The 14,591-nt window shown below is 39.2% G+C and overlaps 1 protein-coding gene across 5 annotated transcripts in view; it reads left to right on the top strand.

Moving 5' to 3' along the window:
• Positions 1 to 14,591, top strand: part of LOC131418962 (ral guanine nucleotide dissociation stimulator-like 3) — a 167,192-nt gene that overhangs the window by 36,155 nt on the left and 116,446 nt on the right. Inside the window, exon 6 of one of the 5 annotated variants that reach the window (XM_058563528.1) lies at positions 5,426 to 5,698. The exons of the other annotated variants lie outside the window; for them this stretch is intronic. Coding sequence (XP_058419511.1) covers positions 5,426 to 5,606 — 181 coding nt within the window. The 3' untranslated portion in view covers positions 5,607 to 5,698. Of the gene's footprint in view, positions 1 to 5,425; positions 5,699 to 14,591 lie in introns of those variants that run through there. 5 annotated transcript variants of the gene reach the window in all.

The following is a 14,591-nucleotide window of genomic DNA, read 5'->3' as shown; positions in this document are numbered from 1 at the left end:
TTAGAATCTGGATTAGAGGATAAATCCATAAAGTCAATGGAAACAACTTAAGAAATGGACAGAGGGATACTTCATTCATGTATACACAGTAATCACAGAGACTTGAGGATATCAAAGGAAATTCTTTATTAAGAACCAAAGTTATGGATTCCTATCTTGGGTTCATTACTTTGAATTTTTGACCCAAATCATATACATTTATTGGACCATGTTCAATTCTATGATCTTTAGAAGATGCAGCCTACAGCTGAAGAGAAACAGATACAACACCAATATCTTACCCTCTCTGAAGCACAACTGAGAGCCCCTGGAGTCAGATGTTTTCTAGACAAGAAAAAGTCATTCTTCCTCTGAACAGAGAGAGTAGTGGCTATTCAAACATTCAACTTTAAATTGTTAACATTACTTGTTAGATTGTGATGGAGCAAGCCTCATACCTTCTAAGTTTCATGATTTTTCTCCAGAATACTGAGATGGATGACCTTAAAGTCCAGTTTCCCCATAAATGTCTTTATTCAGTGATAAAATTAAATTCCCTATAAAATAATTCCCATAGGGCTGGCTCCGTGGCTTAGTGGTTAAGTGTTCTGCTACTGGTGGCCCGGGTTCAGATCCGGCATGCACTAACACGTCGCTTCTCCGGCCATGCTGAAGCCACATCCCACATACAGCAACTAGAAGGATGTGCATCTATGACGTACAACTATTTACTGGGGCTTTGGGGGAAAAAAAGGAGAAGTATTGGCAACAGATGTTAACTCAGAGCCAGTCTTTCTCAGCAAAAAGAGGAGGATTGGCATGGATGTTACCTCAGGGCTGATCTTCCTCACACACAAAAAATAATAATAATAATAACAATAATAATTCCCATAAAATTGTTAAAAATATATCATAGTCTCTGACCAAGAGGAAACAAGGAAAATTGAGCAGTTGAATAGCAGTGTAATAAACTCCATGCAAGGATCTTACTGTAGCATTATGTATAATAGTGAAACTGGACATAATCCCATCTCTATCAAAGAAGAGATAAACAGATCATGGTATTCCTGTTCTTTGGAGTACCTCTAAAACTTCTAAAAAACTAAGTTAGAGTGGCGAGCACTGATAAGGAGAGACATCTATGATATATGGTTTGGGAAACAACAAATTGCAAAATGATGTAGTTATGTCATTTATGTTAAAAAAACTTTATGTGTATTTATAAATTCATAGGAAATGCCCAGAAGAATAAGCTGCAAACTCTTAACAATAGTTCCTTCTGAGTAGGGGAGTGAGTTTGCAGGGAAAGGGATGGATGGGGGAGGTTTCACTTTGCTCTACACAGATCTGGGTAATTTCACTTTTTTTACAGTATGTAACTCTTTCATAATTAGAAAAATGAGTAATGTGACCGTTTGGTGCAGGGCAACAACATTATGTTCCCCAGTCTCTGTACTGTATGTTACTGCACAGCACGGACTGTAAGAGAAAGCCCAGAGAAGCAATGAAGACAAAGAAGACATGACACCTGCAAAAAGACAGTGGAGTATTTCTACATAACAAACCTTCCAGGTGAGTGATGGTCAGTATCTTCCACTGCTCCAGCTCTCCCAAGAAACCTAGAACCTCCCCAGGGTAAGCTGGAGGACCATGCCCGACTAATCCACTCCCTGCATGGGGCCGGTTTGTGCAGGGTGACTGCCATCAAGCAGAAAATGGACTCAGGATGGGGCGTGTGCCTTTGGAGAGGCTGGCAGAGAGGCATAAAGTGGAACACCAGCTAAGTGCACACACCTGAGAGGCGGAGTTCCAAGTGGAGACTCAAAATGTACCAAGAAACTGTGTGAAGTGAAGGAAGCTACTCAACCTCTCTGAGCCTCAGTGTCCCCCCCCTGTAAAATGGGGATCACAGGCCTACTTCACAGAGCTGTTGGGGAAGATACATAAAAGTGTCTGTTAGAATCAGTGTCACATTATTAACAAAGTCGTCTCTGACTTCAGAAAATCGATGAAAAGAATAATGTTGATGACCAAAGATGAGATGCCCAGCTTCGTAAGCAGCCCCAGCAGCATGAGAATGAGAGGAGCTCCGACTAAGCAGGGTTCTTCACAGCTCCACTGGAGAGGATAAACATGGGCTACACCAGGATAAGGGGCTGTTGTACAGTGACTTGTGTAGTGAGAGTGGGTCCCTAAAGACACTGTGAAATAGAGTTACACACAGTGGCTCCTAGGAAACAACTACAAAGCAATCAACACAGCGGATAGGCGTGGGAATGGGGCAAGCAGAGGAGGGTCAGAGCGACAAAATCTGATGGAAGACACTGAACCACGATGAGTTCCCAGCTCTGTCAACAGCTGCTGTGGTTGCGCCAGGAGATCAAACGCCTGAGACTGCTATTGTGGGGACTGCTAGGAGCACAGTTGTCACTGCGGCCATACCCCAACAGCAGTGCATCAGAGCACACACACCCTGAGACTTTCCTCTCCATTAATCCTTGTTTTAAGATGATGAATATTCTCATGTTACAATGTCTCCTTCCAACACTTGTGGACCAGTGTCATCAGAACCCCCTGAAGAGGGCACAGGCCAGAGTAGGATGGAACACTGGGGGCTGGGGGAGCGGCGCTGCACCTGACTACACGGACTATCACCTGGGCCTATTGAACACGAGAGAAGAACCCGAGGATGTGGTCTAACAAGACTTCCCTATCTTACCACATTCAGAGACACTACACACTCTCATTCTTTCTTTACAAAACTGTTAAAGAATTCATGTGTCATTAATTCATAAAGAGGCAAATTCTTGACAAAGTGACAGGGTCCAGTTTCCATGACCAGGTTTTTCAGTTGTTTTGATAATATCCCACATTCAGGAATCGGAAATGTAACCTATTGGGATGTGTAATATAAACAGGGAGTTTTTTTCATGTAGATCAACGCCCAGATTTTTAGGGACGACATAAATCATGAAAGCTGCTAACCATTCCTCCACAGGTTTCAATAAGACATTTAAGTTAATTTACCAATCTCAGGAAAAGAGAATTTGGCAATTCAAGTTTTTTGTTTCTGCATTCAAACATACAGTACAGCTAAGAGAATGAGCAGAAAAAAATTAACAGGAAGGTCTTGCTTGCATTTTATCTTTTGCAAATAAGCAAGATATTTTATGCTCTGTTCCTTTCACAACTCTAATCAATTTTTAAAGAATATGGTACCTCTGACTATCCCTAGGCATGTTTATGTGGGAACCTTGCCAGAATCCAAAGCAGAGATGTTAAAGGTGACGGGTTTCAAATGCTGCCCAAGTGCTGTCTACCTTGAACATCCCTCTCCCAAAGCTGGATGACTAGTCTCTTCCTGAGTGATCAGAGTCGCCATTCGTGTCCCTGAGAGACTGGCCACTCAGGCCTGAGCTGAGATTAGGTGATCAATCTAAAGGGCAAAATGATTAAGCTATTCTCGTCTTAAGGTTGCTGCTTTGGAGGCCACTGCCCTGGAATGCGTTGGTGAAAATGGCCTACTAGATACTTGCCTGGGAATTGGGTTGTTCTCCTCTGCTCTTAGCGGATCCTGGGGAAACCAGTGATTAACCTCACAGATGCCTTAACTTCCACACCTGTGAAAAAGGCAAGAAAGAGCCAGTGTTACCACCCAGCAAAGCTCTTAAGTTGTACTTGCAAGACCAGCCACAAGGGGGAATCTCTCTCAAAAGCTGATGAAAGGATGGCACTTTGGCTGGAGAAGGCAGAGGGCAGCAGGCAAAGTGGAAAGTTTCTGGGATGTCAAACCAGTTCCCATAAGCATTTTAGAGAAGCACCTGGCCCTGGACTTGGTAGGGGGCTGTGGAAAGACCCACAGGCACGCAGGTGGGAGGAGGAATCAAACAACGGAGGAAGGCGGTGTGGAAGAGGCACGAGTCCGACTTCTATTTTGGACAAAACCAGTTGCACGCTGCAGGCCCTTGGCTGCCCATGCAGCCGCCACATCCTCCTAACTCCCTGGTCCCGCTCGTCCCGTCGCATCCCTCTGGGATTCAGTCCACGTGCAGCGGGTGCAGGACCAGAGTCCTGAGTCAAGGGCGGTGTGTCCCTCGGCCAAGCGCACACAGCCCTGTTCCTCCCCCCAGGGTTAGGCACCGCCCCATGCTCACAGCCTCCTGGGATTTGTAGTCCTGCGGTCCTGCAAGCTCCCAGCTGGGAGCGTTTAAGAGACAAAAGCTCCCAGCATACACAGCTAGGGGCCCCAACTCCTACCTTGTCCCCCCGCCCCTGGTCCCCATCCCTCTGCTTCTCCACCCCACTCTCTATTCCGCCTCTTCTCTATACCATGACCACTCTCTATGCCCTGCCCACCCCCCAGAGTATGCGCAGTGTGGTTGGGCTACATCCCTTGAGGCCAGCACTCAGGTAGGGGTGGGGCTCACCAGCCTGGCTATTGCTGAGGATGCTTGCAGCCCTCCTGGAAACTTCCTGGCCAGTATTTGAAGGGTAAATTCTATATCTAAAATGGAAATATTGGGTGCCTGGGATTCTGGAATTTGCCTTTACAAGGCCACCTGTCCTATCATCCCCTCCATCCCTCCAGGTTGCCATGATCCTCCCTCTGGTTCCCGTGGTCAAGGTCGCTGCAGAGATCTTTCCCTTGGACCTCGCCCACCTGAAGGGCCCATACCCATCATAAAAACTCAAAGCCATGCCACTTGCCAAATTGAGGCAAAAATGGAAAGACCCAGGGGGCCACGCAAGGATGAGGGCATTAATAGATCCATCTGATGATGTCATGAGTGAACGTGTTCCACTTTAAAACAAAACATTGCTGTTATTCTGAGATATTGAGTTAGGATCTTTGTGCAAATATGAAGGATTTAAAATGTTTATTGATGGATAACACGAGTACAGAAATATATGCAGAAATCATCCATGTAAACCTCAAAGAATTATTACAAAGCGAGCACACTTGTGTGACCAAGAACTAGCACCAGCTTCATTCCAGCGCCAACAATCCATTTCTCCCTCCTTCCTCCCAAAAGGTAAGCGATATCTTACCAGCAAACACTGTATATCGAGTTTGTCTTCTTATACGAGTTTTTTATTACAGAACAATTTAAACAATATACAAAATAAACAAAATAGCATAGTAGGCCCGTCACCCAGCTTCAACAACTACTAACTGTCAGCCAATTTTGTTTCATCCACATTCCATCCCATTCCCACCTCACTTTATTATTCTTTTAGTCCTTTGTGTGTGGGGGGTGTAAGATGTACGCATACTGAAAGACACAACTCTCAACTGTACAGTTTTGGCAAATAAACATGCCCATATAACCTTCACCCCTTTAAGAATAGAATAGTTCCATCACCCCCAGAAAACTCCTTCCTGTTCCTTCCCAGGCAATTTTTTCTTTCCCCCGAGGCAACCACTGCTCTGGTTTTTTCATCATAGGTTCATCTTGGCTGAAATCATCCCAAGTGTTTTGTTTTCTGTCCAGCTTGCCTCCCTCAACACGAGGTTGATGAGACTCACCCAGCATGTGTGTGTCAGCGTTTGCTCCTTGGCATGGCTGAGGGCGTTCTGCTCTGTGGTTGCCCTACAGTGCGCTCGTCTTGCAGGTCATCTCCTGTGAACATTCTTGTACAAACCCTTTTTTTTGCTTCTTAATTCCTTTATTAGCATTTAAGTGACACACCTTTGCATTTTTTAGTGGTTGGTCCAGATTACAATATGCATCTTTAACATGTCACTGCCTACCTAGACTTAATAGTGCACCAGTTTAATCAATGTAAAATATGGAAGCCTTGCTACAGAACAGTTCCATTTACCTATGTCTGTCCATTATGTTATTGTTGTCATAAATTTTACATCTACCCATGTTGTAAATCCCACAATACAATGTTATAATTTTTGCTTTAAATAGTCATAGGTCTTTTAAAGAAATTAAGAGAAAAAATTTAAGTATTTGGAGGGAGATGCTTTGAGGCTCTGCAAATGTACTGTTTCTTCTTTAAGTTTCACCCACAGTTTTTGCATTCTTCAGTCAGTCTTGCTCACAGTAATTATTACTGTGGTGTTCTAGTGGCAATTTTCTATTTCATGCTATCCAGCCACGTTTTTATTTGGAATTCTGTGAGGAAGATTTCCCCCCCTACTTCTCCCTTCCTTCTTCCTCTCTTTCTCTCTTTCTCTCATTCTTTTTTTTTTCTCTTTCTTTCTTCCTTTCTTATTTAATCTATTTCATATCAGTATAGACGCATGGATATTTATTTTGTTCTCTGGGTAATAATCCAATGCTACCATTATTTATTTTGTTGCTCACAATTTTCCAGCTTGAGCCATTGGGAAGTCTTTCAGATTGATTCCTTTTGACACATCTCATCATTTTCTGTGTTTTTTTTAAAGCACTTTCCTACTTTCTGGCATTACAAGGTGTTCCAGGTTCATCTTGTATTTTCCATCTCCAGCCCTAGAATTAGCCACTTCTCCAAGAAAACCTGCTTCTTTTTATTGGAGAATGATATAAATGCAGATCTGGGAGCTAGGTGTGCTCATTGATACTAGAGTGTAACTGCTTCTAGACCCACTCAGCAGAGCTTGGAAATGTATGTATGAATATAAACTCAGGTATACACATCTATCTGTTGATCTATCCATCTATCTATCAATCTAACTATCTATCTGGATAGAGATATTAAAAGAGACATGGATTTATACTGATACTTCCAACTCCAATCCAGCACCACAGATTTTATTCTAGCATTCTCCTTTTGTTTATATGTAACTTCTTTTACCAACAGTGAGAAACTTAACTCCAGTTATCTACAATATATTTACTAATGTGTCAACTAGTTTCAGAATTGCTAATCCATACCCTTATGAGAAACACATTTATCACCTAGTGTACAGTGTTTTTGTCCAGTACTTTAGATTTACAGTATCCCGTCAAAGCACTGTCTTCCAAAGTTACTTAGGTCAGGACCTTTCACCCCCACCCCTTCTGTGTGGTTATGTCAGGTGCTTGTAATACAGTGAGATTCATTTGTTGCTGCATTCCATCTGAGTTCCCCAGCATCCTGATTGATTTTTAAAATTTGCAGAGTAAAATTCACTCTTTGCGGTGTACAGTTCTACGGGTTTTGACAACTTTATGGTCGTGTATCCATCTCTACAGTACCATACAGAGCTGTTTTTTTCACCCCCAAAATTCTCTCATACTGTCTCTTTGTAGTCAACCGCTTCCCCCACTCCATCCCTTGGCAACCACTGATCACTTTCCATCTCTGTAATTCTGCCTTTTCTAGAAAGTCATGTAAATGGAATCATATACCATATAGCCTTTTGCATCTGGCTTCCTTCACTTAGAGAAATGCCTCCAAGATTCATCCATGTTGTTGTGTGAATCAAGAGTTTATCCTTTTTATTGCCAAGTACTATTCTAATGTCCCGATGCACCACAGCTTCTTTCTCGACTCACCTGATGAAGGACACTTAGTTTATTTCCAGCTTTTGGCAATTATGAATAAAATGGCTATAAAGATTCACACAAAGGTTTTTGTTTAAACATTAGTTTTTAATTTGTTTCAGTAAATACCTAGGAGGGGGATATCTGAGTCATATAATAAATGTATGTTTAACTTTATAAGAACCTGCTAAACTGTTTTCCAAATGCAACTATCATGTTGCATTCCTAGTTCTAGTTGCTCCTAGTCCGCACCAGCACTTGGTATTTGCAATTTGATTTTTTATTCTAGCTATCTAATATGTGTGCGGTCTCTTATTGTGGCTTCTGCTTCCTTTATGAAAGTGAGTTCTGCTAAATATAGAATCCTGTGTTGACTTTTGGGTTTTCATTTTGCACTTGAAGGATGTCATTTTGTTATTGATTTGTCTCTTTTGTGTTTGATAATGTATCATCCATCATTCACATTATTTCTCCCTGTATGTAATGTCTTCCCATGTATATATGTAGTTCCTTGACTGCTTTCAAGATTTTCCTTTATCTTTGGATTTTAGCAGCTTGACTATCACGTGCCTAGGTATGGTTTTAATTTGTGTTTTATTTTGTGGGTTTCCTGACTTTCTTGGATCTAAAATTTTAGATTTTCCACCAAATTTTGAAAGTTATGCTATTACTTATTGATTTACCTTTCTGCCTCATTTAATTTTTCTGTCTCTCCCCTCTGCTGGAGACTCAATCATCTCACAGGTTGTAAGGCTCTCTTCATTTTTCTTCAAAATTTTTACATTCTTTTCTTCAGGCTAGATAATTTCTATTGCTCTATCTTCATGTTTCTTCTACTGTTTCTCATCTACCGGTAAACTCAAAAGTATTTTTTTATTTCATCTTCTTATTTGGTACTTTTTTGTAATTTCCATTTCTCTGCTGAGTTTCAACATCTGTTCATTCATTATGAGAATATTTTTCTTTACCACCATGATCATCTTTATAACAGTTACTCTCTTATCCTTGTTTGCTAATTGCAACACCTTGAGGATAGCTTCTACTGCCTGCTTTTGCTCATATATGGATTACATTTTCCTATTTCTTCAAATCTCATGATTTTTCAAAATTGTGTACTGGAAACCATGAATGATAGTTATAGAGACTCTGGATTCTATTGTATTCCTTTGAAGAGTGTTGTTGTTTTTCTAGCAGAGAGTTAACTTGGCTGGACTGAAACTCCAATCCTGTCTCCTTTACAGTGAGCATAGCTGAAATCCTCATTCAGGTCTTTCATCTTCCAACTGTTGTTTACACAAGGCCCTCTGGGGCCTACCGTGCATGTATGTTGTTCAAAGATCTGCCAATTTGGTGTGTGTTGGGGGGAGACATTCATACATATTTTGAGATTTTCCTCTTTGTGTGTCCCTCCCTTCCAGAATTTCTCCCCTAACTTTCCAGCTACTCTGCCAGCCCCAAAATATGTCCTGTAGCATTACAAGTAAGACTGTAGTTTTTCCCCTGTCTGGGCCATGTACAGATTTTGGAATGCTTTGAGGCAAAAGACTCAAGCTTGCAAATATCTCCTGGTGCAATTCCCATCACTTAAGGGAAGACTCTGTCTCAGTTCTGCTTGCTTTGGAAGAGATTTATACATACACACACATACACATTTATTATATGTATATTACATATAGATAAATGATTCTCTATAAATATATATAATATTTTATGCAGATTTTATCATTGTTATCTGTGAGAGTGTTAGTTCAACAAGCTACTCCACCATTACTGGAAGCCAGACCTCGTCTTTTTTGGATTTTATATAAATTGAATTATAAAATATATTGCCTTTTGAATATAATTTCTTTTATGCCGCATTATGATTGTGATAGTTATCTATGCTATTGCATGTAGCTAGTGTTTGTTTATTTGTTGGAAATAATTAATTTTTTTAAATGGTCATAAAATATGCATAACATAAAATTGACCATTTTAACCATTTTTAAGTGTACAGTTCAGTGACATTCAGTACATTCACATTATTGTGTAGCTATAACCTCCAACCATCCACAGAACTATTTTTACCTTGCAGTGAAACTCTGTGCACATTAAGCAACAACTCCCTGTTGTCTCTCCCTCTTGCCCCTGGGAACCACGATTTTCCTTTCTATTCCTATGAATTTGACTACTCTAAGTACCTTATATGAGTAGAATCATACACTATTTTACTTTTGTGGCTGGCTTTATTTCACTTAGCATAAAGTCTTTAAGGTTGATCCATGCCATAGCATGTGTCAGAATTCCTTCCTTTTTAAGGGTGAATGGTATTCCACTGTGTGTATCCAGCACATTTTTTTTGTCAATTCATCCGTTGATGGACACTTGGCTTGCTTCCAGCTTCTGGCTATTTTGAATAACACTGTTAATGACAGGGGTGTATGTATATGTCTTTTTACCTCTGCATTCAGTTCTTTAGGGTGTATACCCATAAATGGTGTTCTGAGATTCATTTTCTCCCATGTGGGAGGGTTCCCCAGACCTCCAACAAGCAATTCTTGGAATGTCAGCTGGTCGTCAGACAATTCAACTCAATTTGATGCTGTCAACACAGAGATACATCCGATTCCACAGGTTGAGGGCTCAGTCCTATAAGACTGCACACCCACCCAACCTCACTTCAACTTCATATGCTAGTTAGAAGCCCAGGTTGTTTCCTGTACTTCTGACTGACTGGCTGTAAACCAGAGCTTCCCACAACCTCCTCCTTGGGTTTGATTAATTTGCTAGAGTGGCTCACAAAACTCAGAGAAACATTTACTAGATCACCAGTTTATTATACAAGGATATAACTCAAGAACAGCCTGATGGAAGTGGCGCATAGGGAAAGGTATGTGAGAAAGAGCACACAGCTTTTATGCCATCTCCAGGTGCACCACTCTCCAGTCACTCCTTGTCATTGGCAACCTGGAAGCTCTCTGAACCTCCTTCTATTGGGATTTTTACTGAGGCTCCCTCATGTAGGCATGATCAATTATTAACTCAGTTTCCAGCCCCTCTCCCCTGTCTGGAGGATAAGGAGTAGGGCTAAATATTCCAAGCTTCTAATCAGGGCTTGGTCTGTCTGGTGACCAGCCCCCATCCAGGAGCCATCCAGGAGCCCACCCAGAGTTGCCTCAATAGAACAAAAGATTCTCCTAGTGTTCTTATCACTTAGGAAATTACAAGGGTTTTAGGAGCTCTGTGTCAGGGATGGAGTCAAAGACAAATATTAGAACAAGAGATGCTCCTAGTGCTCTTATCATTTAGGAAATTACAAGGGTTTTAGGAGCTCTGTGCCAGGAACTAGAGGCAGAGACCAATAAATATATTTTCTATTATTTCAGAACCCATAAGTGGAAATGCTAGATGATATGGTAATTCTATTTTTAATTTTTGAAGGAACTACCATACTGTTTTCCACAGTTTTATATTCTCACCATCAGAGCACAAGGGTTCCAATTTCTCAACATTCTTGCCAACATGTTATTTTCTGATTTTGTGATAGTAACTATCCTAATGGGTATGAAGATGTATCTCATTGTGGTTTTATTTTGCATTTTCCTGATTCTTAGTGATGTTGAGCATCTTTTCATGTGTGTACTGGCCATTTTTTATCTTGTTTGGAGAAATGTCTATTCGAGTCCTTTGTGCATGTTTAAATTGGGTGTTTTTTTAATTGTTGAGTTGTGAGAGTTCTTTATATATTCTAGATATTAAGCCCTTATCCGATATGTGATTTGCAAATATTCTCAACCATTCTGTGGGTGGCCTTTTTACTTTGTTGATAGTATCTTGTGATACAGAAAACTTTTGCATTTTGATGAAGTCCAATTTGTTATTTTTTTGTTGCTTATGTCTTTAGTGTCATATTAAAGAAATCATTGTTGGCAATGGCATTTGGACTCAATGACACACAGCTTTTACCCTGTGTTTTCTTCTAAGGATTTTATAGCTTCAACTCTAACATTTACATCTTTGATCTATTTTGACTTAATTTTTGTATATGGTGTAAGGTAAGCATCCAACCTCATTCTTTTGCATGTGGGTATCCAGTTTTCCCAGCACCATTTGTTGAAAAACTTATCCTTTCTCCAATGAATGGTCTTTGCACCCTTGTCAAAAATCATTTGACTGTATAAGCAAAGGTTTATTTCTGGGCTCTCTATACTATTTCATTAGTATATTGTGTGTATTTATGCCAGTACCACACTGTTTTGATTACTTTGTAGTAAGTTTTGAAATCAGGAAGTATGAGTTCTCTAACTTTGTTCTTCTTCTTCTAGATTGTTTTGGCTATTCAGGGTCCCTTGAGGGTCCATATGCATTTTAGGACATATTTTTATATTTTTGCAAAAAACATCATTGGAACTTTTACCTCTTTGAATAAGTTGAGTCTTAAGTATTTTATTCTTTTTGATGATATTGTAAATAAAAATGTAATGTCTCTAGATTTCTTTTTCAGATTACTTATTATTAATGTATAGAAGAACAACTAATTTTTGCATGTTGATTTTGTGTCCCACTACTCTGCAGAATTTATTAGTTCTAAAAATTTTTTTCTGGAATTTTTAGGGGTTTCAACATATAAGATAATATTTGTAAACAAATATAATATTACTTCTTCCTTTCCAATTTGGATGCTATTTCTTTCTTTTTCTTGCCTAATTGCTTTGTCTAGAACTTCTAATACCATGTTGAATAGAAGTGGTGAATGTGGGCCTTCTTGCCGTGTTCCTGATCTTCGAGGAAAAGTTTTCAGTCTTTCACCCATGAATATGGTGTTCTGTGTGAATTTCTATATACGGCTTTTATTATGTTGAAGTAGCTTCCTTATATCTGAGGGTTTTTAACATGAAAGCATGTTCAGTTTTGTCAAATGCTTTTTCTGCATCCATTAAGATGATCTTTTTATTTTTTCCTTCATTTTGTTAATGTAGTTTATTACATTGATTTATTTTCATATATTGAAACATCCTTGCATTCCAGGAATAAATCCCACCTAAAAATGATGTATAATCCTTTTAATATGCTGCTGAATTTGGTTTGTTACTATTTTATTGAGGATTTTTGTATCAATATTCATCAAAGATATTGTACTTTTCTACAATAGAAATTGTACTTTTCTCTTCTATTGTATTCTATTATAGTTTTCTATTTCTGTAGTTTCAAACACCTGTCATTTTATTTTCTCTTAGTGTCTTTGGCTCTGATATCAGCATACTGCTAACCCCACAGGAGGACTTTAGAAATAGTCTCTCCTCTTCAACTTTTTGAAAGAGTTTGAAAAGAATTGGTGTTATTTAATTTAAAAAAAAGGCTTTGTGCCCAGGAATAAATTCAGCATAAAATAAATACAAATATTTTTTAAAAATGTGAAAAAGTTGTTTTCCTAAAAGAAATTAAAAATGAAGCAAGTACATTACTTACCACTTTACTACTTAAAATTTTTTTAACCTAATAATAGGCATGAAAAAATTGTTAGAATTAAAATGACTCAAGTGTTCATTTTCTTCATTACAAATTTTCTGACAGAAGTATATGATACCATCATGTATGACATCTTTTATCAAAAAATGGTCATTTTTTGTAGTATTTGAGAACATTACGAATTTTCCCAGTAGCCTCTGACAATACTCTGATATGCAAAGTTATCTTTTCAACATATATGTCTTATCATCATCCTTACCAAATTAACAAACTCTGTCAGGTGCTAATTAATTAACTACTTTTCCTATGATTCAGGTTCTCCGCCATTGATTTCCCTAACCATCAGGAAATTCTACAACTTCTGCAAGATTAACAATTTTACCTTACACTGTATTTCTCTCATGTGGTCTAAAACATCCAAAAATCATTGATAAACTGACCCTGCCCAAACTAAAGCATGGTGAATTATAAAAGATGGTCTCTGTTAAGTGGGGAGGGATTTCAGGTTGAACTTAATTTTACAAGTGGTCAGTTTATTACAGTGTATTGTTCTGTTATGTATTTCACTTCTTTTTTTAAAAAAGTGATAGTTGAGGGCACTTAGATAATAAAAAGTTGAGAAAATAAGGAACTGATATACTTTGTAAGCTTCAAATGTTTTCAAGCATAAAATACAATAAGAACTAAAGCCAAGAAATGGCAGAGGAAATAGAGATAAGAGGATGAAATTGCAAAACCGAATCTATACTAATATCTCAATGGCTAGCGTTGTGGTGCCAAGAAGGTGGTGAAGTCAAAGAATTCGTAAAGATGATAATAAATAGACTGCAAAGAAAAAAGACTGAAATTTTTATAGAGAGAATTTTTACAGCGATATTACAGATCGAGAAGAGGGAAGAGAAGTTGGAGTGAGAGACTATCTGCTTGTTAAATTACTCCCACTGTAGAGAACAAAAATCCAATTTGCTGAAATATTTGTTTCCCTCTATGACCCTATCTTTATCTGCAAAATGTCAGCTCTGAATCAATGTCACAATCCAGCTTTTCCATCCCTGGGGAACAGAGCTCATCTGAAACCTCATCTGCCCAGCCTGTGAAATAAGGCCGGCCATCCATTCTCACAGAGGAGCCAACTGGAGGTAGGATTTTTGGTTCTGAATTCAGCTAAACATCTTCAAAGAATTGTATCTGGCCTTCCTCATCCAAAGCTATCAGTGAAGGGCTGGCTGGCTTTCAGAGAAGACCAATTCACAGTCAGCTGTGACATTTTCTGTTGAGCTTTCTAGAGAAGGCTGTGGGGCTTGTCAGTAAGAGTTGATTTCTGTACGGGTTATATTTTTTTATTTTATTCAGAGATTTATAAAGAAATTTATATGGTAAGTATTACTTATTATCAAGAAAAAATGTTGTCTATTCTTTGGTCATTTAAGCAAAATCCTCCTCTCAGGGCCCACCCATGGACAAAGACCAGATTTAATCTCCAAGCGTCTGCCAGGCACACTGTGGTCAGTGGGAAGGACTCAAGTTGGGAGCCTGTTCTCTTGTGTCCTGTGCTGGTACTTAATCTTGCATCTCTTCAGTGTACAACTAGACAGAGGCTCAAAGGACTTGACATTGGAGAAATGTACTTTTCATTGTCTTTAGACTTTTACACTTTTCAAAAAGACTCTCAGCATTTCCAGTAATTGTGCAGCAGTTTACCCA

This window comes from Diceros bicornis, chromosome 20 (assembly GCF_020826845.1).
Source record: "Diceros bicornis minor isolate mBicDic1 chromosome 20, mDicBic1.mat.cur, whole genome shotgun sequence".
Classification (NCBI taxonomy): domain Eukaryota; kingdom Metazoa; phylum Chordata; class Mammalia; order Perissodactyla; family Rhinocerotidae; genus Diceros; species Diceros bicornis.
The sequence above is the reverse complement of the archived record's forward strand: the minus strand, read 5'-3'. Positions and strand labels throughout refer to the sequence as shown.